Below are 7,547 nucleotides of genomic sequence, written 5' to 3'. Positions count from 1 at the left end.
AAATTTCTCCACTGTAATTGTTTTCCCTTTTTCTTAATTTTTTCTTTGGAATCCAGTCACTAAGTTTAGTTACACACACTTGGAGAGGGGAATTACGCTTCACCTTCAGGAAGGAAGAGACTATACTCATATTATCAGCAATTCTTCTGTAAAGCTGTGTCTCTTCTGCCCTTGATCCATGTGTTGGCTTATTCCTGCATTTCTGTCTTCTTTTGTATTAGTCGGGTATTTTCTATTATACTATTTTATGTCCTTTTCAGATTAAGTCCAAAATTATACATTTTCCTTTGAGTTGTTGCCCTACAAATTACAATATTTGTTGTTGCTACAATTTTTTTCTAATACTTTCTCTAACAATAGAAAAGACATGTTAGAGTCTAAACCCATTTATCTCCCAACCTGTCTTTTGTGCTGTTTTTGTCATATATTTTACATTACAATATCTCAATAGGTCATTATTATTCTTTAAATATAACAATTTTTTTTTAGTTCTAAGCAGAATCACTTTTTCTACCTTTTGCTCCAAACATCATTAAACGGAGAAGAATTGCATAAGTGTTTGAAAAACCGCTTCCAAAAGCATCTAGCAGATTTAGCAGAGGCCCATGTTAAAATATCAATAACATTCAAAAGTTTGTAAAGAACTAATTTTGAGTAACACATTGGTCAGTGTGAAAAACATCTACATGTTATACAAAATTAGAATTATCAAAGTGGTTGCGGGGTAGTGTGTACTTTCTAAAAGCATCAGCTAGTCCATTTTGAGTATGAGAAATACAAGGGAAATGCCAGCTAGAAGCAGGCACAGATTTAGATAGAACCTGCAGTCTAACTGTGTAACACCTTGGGCGCCTGGGAAGAACTAAAGGTCAAGAAGAAGTTTTTGAAAAACCACATAAGCACATTTTTCATAAAACTTTTATTATCATGTCATTTGTAAAAATGTGACAGTAATGGCAACTCCTCTTTTCCAAGGCAAAGAGAAACACTGCAGAATGGACATTAAACAAGGCATTATGCCTTACAATCGAGACATAAAATGTCCAAGGGAAACTTCAGCATAAAAATGCTGAACATATAATGTGAGATAATTTCAATACATAACAACTGACATTCTTTTTTAAAAAAAGTATAAAAATATAGATGTGCACGTACATTCCCTTACCCTAACAGTGATCCACTCATTGCTTACATTCCAAACCCCACCCTCCAATTCCCCAACCTATCATTTATCAAGGTGCCTGACACGTTATGGTCTCCCACTAAATAGTAGTTTAATGACACATTTAAAACCCATCATATTCCAATTAAATAATCAGGACTGAGCTATGTTTGATGAAACACACTCATATCTTTAAATAACAACATGTAAAATATTAAAATACAAGCTTTCATAAATAAATAAGTACATAAATAAGTAGAACCCTCATAAGAAATAGTCAAACACATTAAGTCCTTTCCAGGTGTCCCTAGAAAGCAGCTGTTCTCTTTTTCATTTTCAGCTCTGGTAAGGGCAGGGACCATCCTGCAGGAAGTGTCAATGTTAGACTGATAACTTTCTTATTTCACTCCTGTCAGTCGGTGCTCCCCCTGTGATGAGAAAAGGGTTACTGTTGCAGGTGCTAAGGAAGGCTGCTCTTCTGTCACTCTGGTGGCTGAAGTTGCTTAGAGGGATGTCCCCATGCAGACTCTCGCCCAGCCCTCCACTCAGGGAAGGTCTGCCTGTACCCACTGCCCTCTATAGCAGAAAACTTGCACTCCTAAATACTACTTTTTTTTTTTTTTCCAAGAAAGAGGTGGCTGTGGACTCAACTAGATTCTTGGTTTGAAAAGCCAAAACATATTGGTCACTGTCACATTGGGTTAGAAATTTCCATTCATGATCTCCCTTAAGCTGCACACAACCCTATGAAATAACTATCATTATCTACCCTATTTTGCTAAAGCTCAAAGAGATTAAATAAGGTTGACAGGGCTCCTAGCCTTGAACTCACTGGGGGTGTCAATGTAGTTTCTGCTCTTCACCAAGAAGACTGAGAGGCCAGAAGTGCCCAAACCAGACATTGCATTTTTCAGGTCAGAAACCCATTAGGGACTGACATAAACATCCTCTCAAAACAGACAGGGGGCATTTTAGCATTGGCAAATCTACTTGGTATTCTGGGAAGGCACATTTACCCTCACTTATTTCAGTAGGGGTTAGGCCTGGGAATGGAGGGCACTGAAATACGGAAATATCCTGTGGCATCAGAGCAGACTAGTAACCTTAATGGCAACTTTAATTGTGAAAATAATAATTACAATTTCTAGTCCTTCAGCTAACTCCTGGGTTGCCCCGATTTTATTTTTAGGGGACAGATGCCAGTATTTCTGACCAACGGTCCAGTCGCCTGTGTACATGGAAATTACAACTCACTTGTTCAGTATCTTTTCGATGATTTTCTGAACCATGGGGGATGCGGGGTTGAGACAAGCTTTCTGCCCATTCTTGAGTGTGGCTCTGCAGAGAGAAGGGAATTCCATGAGGCAGGAGGTCGGGCTGGGCACAGGGTTTGGGGCAGCGGGAGAGTCGGGGACCCCGGCGGTGACAGCGGCAGCGCGGGGAGGAACTTACATGACTTCGGTTTCAGCGCAGTGGGGTCCTGGGGCCTTCACAATCACACTTTGGATGTTCTTGGGGTGAATTCCCTGCAGGGTCTGCAAGCACTGGCAGCGCAGTTCAGTGGCCACGGGCGCTCCTAGGGAAGAACAGACTCACTGATTGAGCGGGGCTGTTGGCGCGGGGCGCCCACCCCAGCAGCGTCGGACCCGGGGACCCTAGGACGAGGGAACCCACCTGCTGTGCGCTGTCCAGAGGCCACCAGGAGCAGGAGCAGCAGCGCCACCCGCAGGAGCCGGGGATTGCTGGGGGCTGCGGAGAGCGCGGCGCGGGCCATGGGGCTCAGCAGACGGATCGGGAGGCTGTGCGAGAAGCGGGAGAGCTGGCGGGGAGGTGCCTGCGACCCGGGCTCTGTGGCTTCCCCAGATCGGCGAACCCTTTTTATGCATGCTTGAGGCTGGAAAGCCCGAAGCGGCCGGGTCAGGGAAATTCCCAGAGCTCCAGATAGATCCCGAGTCCTGAAGGAAGGCGACGGCCCCGCCCCCGGGGTAGAGTGTGGTACCGGTAGGGGGAGCCCACTGGTGACGACTGAACCTCTCCCTCCAGAGTAACTCCCGTGGACTCTGGGACTTTGTGATATTCACTTTCTGCCCCAAATTCCTGGAGGGGCAGTGAGGAAACCTCGCTGGAGACACAGCCTGTGAGGGGGACCTTAGGTCCCTGATGACCCCCGCTTATGGGGTAGGGTTGGAGGAAAGAGCTGGGGGGACCCGTGAGAACCAGGACAAGAAAGGCACGACTTCTTTAGAGGAAGAGAGCTTTGTCTCCTCAGTTATCAGATGTGCTGGGGACCCGGAGATAGGCGAGTTTTACCTCAGCTATCCTCTCTCCGTATAGTGTATCCTCTATGTTAACCTCCCTGTCTCTGCCTCTCTCATTTTCGGTTTAGCGTATTTCATGTACATCTAACATGAATATTCTCTGTGAAAGTACAGCCGTCATCTCAGATTCCAGAGAAGAATGTTCTGCTTGTTCCTTGTGTTGCATATTCTCTAATCACACTTAGAACATCTTCTTTACGTCCTCCATTTGGTGGCAACAGATTATCAGTGTCAAAAGTTGAATCCAGTATTAGTGTCAGTGGAAGCCAGGGCTGTATAGCATGACCTCTTCTTTAGTTTCCTGCATAACTTCCTTTCTCCCTCTGAAATGTTGGAACTTCTTAAATACCCTGGAGATCTTCTCCCTGTGGGAGGGATTCAGATTCCATCTAGAAATATGACACTGGCCGTCACTCTGAAGCTGTGGAGGGGCAGGGTCCAGCAGGCTCATGAGTTCAATGTTTCTGGTTCTGTCTTTGCAAATGACACTGGAGAGTTGGTATCTGGTGTGCAAACACCATTCCCACTGGAGAAGCAAACAGCTGCCTGCTGATGACATTTAAACACCAGATCACACAAAAAATCACATTCCAATTGCTATAGAACTTTCTGGTCTTCAGTGATGTGCCCTCTTTCTCTGGAAACATTAACAGGGCTCCATTTTTTCTGGTCTGGAATTTCAGTCTTTTAACCTGACACCTTTGTCCCTTTTTCAACAGTTTTAGATAATTAATTTTGAAATGTCATTAGGTTTTAGAGGGTTTAAGTGTGGTTCTACAAGTTGCTCTCAGACGTCTCTGAGACGTGGAGTAGGATGGAGGAGAGGAGACAGGAGTGGCAGCTGCTTGAAGCACAGGGCTCTACACAGCCCAGATCCAGGGGTAAGAGTCCTTGCCCGTAACCACAGAGCATGCAACTCTGCTGCCCGTATTTAGTTGCAGAGTATCACCTACAAGTTGTTAAACCTCTCTGTGCCTAGCCCAAGGTGGTTATGAGAAACGAGTTAACATTTGTAAGGGACATCATGGAGTAAGTGCCTTATTAATGGTTGTCAAATAAATGAAATGGACTATTTTCATTTTCAAAACACTATTTCTTTCCTGACATTTCCTAAACTAAAACTCAACCTGCTATGAATTCTGCAAAGGAAAAAGAAGAATCTAATGGAAAGTTTTACTCCCCAGTGTTTTTCACGTTTAAAATTTTCTGTATCCCTTACTGCCATCCAACTGTCCTTAACTGTCCCTAACTGATATAAAGCAGTGTGAGTCCTTAAGAAATCAAAGCAGAACCTAGAAAGAAGAATGTTCATATAAACACCACAATCCCAGTTTCCAAAATGGTCTTGTAGTTACTGGTGCTCACAGGTATCTGTGATGTCCTTACAATAATCTTGGACAAAGGATAGAAAGGTGTGCTAAAACATCCTGTTACTTTAAAATAGACACTATAGGTAATATATATGCTCCATTCTCTTTCAGTGATTTCCTCTCTCACATCTTGCTGACTACTTAAATTCCTTGAAAGAAAGGTTAGATACAGAAAAAAACATTCACCCAGTGGAGGCCAAAATACAGTGTCCCAAATGTCTTCTGCAGTTTCAAGCTGTAATAAATGCTGCAAACTTATAAATGAAAAATAAAGTTCAGTTAGGAATTTTTTAAAAATAAAAAAGTTAAATGTTTTTAATTTAGGAAGGCTTTCAGAAAGGAAGACAAGTCTGTACTTTATTAGGAGATGCACTTAGATGGGGGGACATTTTTTATTGTTGAGATGGATCGTTGATTTATTTTGTAGACTTTCAATCACTTCATCTATAAAAAAGGAGTTGGAATAAAAAACTTATCTTATTTATCAGAAAAGATGTACAACACAAAGGACCTATAAAAATACTTGAGTATAAGCCTAAGAGAAAAACCAAGAAAATTAAAGGGAAATTCAAATGTGTATTTGAAAGCAGGAAATGACATATAACCTAAAGGTTAGAAAACATGTGACTAGCTCATGTACAATTGAAAGTTTGTGTAGTTACTCCTCTTGTTATCACTCTTTTTTTTTTGGAGATTTGATGGAAAACTGCCCCAGAAATATGAAAATGATTCTTTAAAACTTGAAAAACCTTTTGTTTTCTAATTGTTGTAATACATGTTCATTTTATAAAAACTAGAAAAATCAGCAAGACATGAAGAGTTCATTTTCTCTAAATCTATTCACTTTTGTCTATGAAACAAACTTTAACAGGTCACTAAAAATTTGTTTTTCTTCAGAAAACATAAGGTAAATGATAAGAGCTCACAAGATTCTGGGTAAATATGGAACACACTGCTTTTTTATTTAGTAGCTTCATACTATGGGCAAGTTAATAAACGTCTGCACCACAGACAAGGGGCAAATAATTTATTTTATGCTCTTCTAAGCGTTTTGCAAATATTGACTCATTCAATCTTCCAAACAATACTGTGAAGTAGATATAAATTGTTATCGGTATGGAACTTAATGGTTACAAACAAAGGAAATGAGGTTCAGAGATATTAAGTCACTTGCTTAACTTCACACATCCTTGCGGCTGGAAATCAAACCCAGAGAAAATGACTCTTAACCATTAAACTATGGTAAAAATGCACTATGGTTTATAATTAGTACTTTAAAGGAAAGGAAGGATTTTTTAAAATGTATTTGTTTTTATCCTAGTTGAATGGCTTAAATTTACATATTTTAAAATGAAAATAAATCAATATGATAATCTATCTTTGTAGTTTTGTTTCACTAACTGTGTAACTCTCTCCTGTGGCATTGATACAGCTCATTATCTTCACTTAAGGTGCCCAATTCTGAAGAATAAAATAATCACTTTTCCAAGCAGAAAGCTGACAAACTACTTCTTAAAAAAATGATGAAGGCAAACATCTTCAGTGTGATATCATATGGATATCATGTACCGGCTTGATATGATGTCATAAGAATTGCATAAGCAGGATGCCTCTTTGGTACGACTTCCAAAAATTCATCACCCAAATCTAGTCATGATAAAAAACTTTCTTCAAACTCATGCTGAAGAGTCTTAAAGCTGATCAGTGTTCTTCAAAACTATCAAGGTCATGAAACAATAAAAGACTGAAAAAGCATCACAGTCCAGAGGAAACTGGAGACGTGACAACTCATTGCTGTGTGGTAGTTTGGATAGGATCCTGGGACAGAAAGAAGTCGTTAATGAAAAAACTGGTGAAACGCAACTCACTCTGGAGTTTAGTTAAAAGTAACGTGTCATTGGTGGTTTCTTAGCTTTGACAGGTGTTCCGTGGTGTTGTAAATGGTTCACTGTCGAGGAAGCAGGATGAAGGACACACAGACACTGTACGATCTTTGCCATGTTTGTGAATTGAAAATTGTTCTGAAATAAGTTCATTTATTTCTAAGTTTATTTTTCTAAATCCATTTAGAATACCACCAAAAAGAAATTACAGCACGTGCCAGTTTTACCTGCTAGCTTTCTAGACAGGAAATTGAATTTTTATTTAGTATATATTTGCTCAAATATGAAAATTCAAAATATCTGGTGCCACACTTTGGACAGTTCATCATGATTCATAGAGTTAAATAGTTTTCCTTCAGCATTATGTTGTCCAGATCTCTCCTGTAGTTCTAATAACTGAAGAAAATAAGAAAGTGTTTGCTATCATGGTCTCCAGACCCAACACAAGAAGAGCGCCAAGAGAATAAAGCAAATGAAACATGTCAAGACCCAGTGGACGTTTGCAGGTTATGCAAAACTTGACTCCTGAGGAAAATGTCATCAAAATCACTTGTTTTTGTAAATGAAGTATAAAGCAGAGGATTTGTTGTTGGTAGTGGTGCTGGTGGTGTTTTTCCCTACATGCCACTTGTATCAATGAGATCTTCATAAGCCAAAGCTTATAACGCTGTTGACTACAAAAATAAATTGTCTCGTTAGAATAAATGTTTCTCTAAGCGTAATTTCTGTTCAAGAGTTGAATGCCAGGATTTTATGCAGTCTTTAAACTCATTCAAGCAACAATTCTTAAAGAAATGGAAGAATCTTTAAAAAT

General features: G+C 40.1%; 1 protein-coding gene across 1 annotated transcript; it reads right to left on the bottom strand.

The window, feature by feature from the left end:
* Positions 1-904: 904 nt before the first annotated feature.
* LOC112625022 (growth-regulated alpha protein-like) lies at positions 905-3,126 on the bottom strand. The gene is made up of 4 exons (XM_025386192.1): positions 2,837-3,126; positions 2,615-2,738; positions 2,417-2,500; positions 905-1,590 (listed from the first exon to the last, which is right to left on the bottom strand). Exons 1-4 carry the CDS (start codon positions 2,934-2,936, stop codon positions 1,575-1,577), a joined length of 324 nt encoding a protein of 107 aa, XP_025241977.1. The 5' UTR covers positions 2,937-3,126; the 3' UTR covers positions 905-1,574.
* Between the last annotated feature and the right edge of the window lie 4,421 nt (positions 3,127-7,547).

Source organism: Theropithecus gelada, chromosome 5 (genome assembly GCF_003255815.1).
Source record: "Theropithecus gelada isolate Dixy chromosome 5, Tgel_1.0, whole genome shotgun sequence".
NCBI classification, from domain to species: Eukaryota; Metazoa; Chordata; class Mammalia; order Primates; family Cercopithecidae; genus Theropithecus; species Theropithecus gelada.
Note: the sequence above shows the minus strand (reverse complement) of the source record. Positions and strands in the feature narration are given on the sequence as shown.

Excerpts from the sequence above, each read along its gene's own strand:
- LOC112625022 (XM_025386192.1), bottom strand. The coding sequence starts at position 2,936 with ATGGCCCGCGCCGCGCTCTCCGCAGCCCCCAGCAATCCCCGGCTCCTG. Across the intron at positions 2,739-2,836 it reads CTCTGGACAGCGCACAGCAG|GAGCGCCCGTGGCCACTGAA; the intron begins GTGGGTTCCCTC and ends GTTCTTCCCTAG. Across the intron at positions 2,501-2,614 it reads TGCGCTGAAACCGAAGTCAT|AGCCACACTCAAGAATGGGC; the intron begins GTAAGTTCCTCC and ends TTCTCTCTGCAG.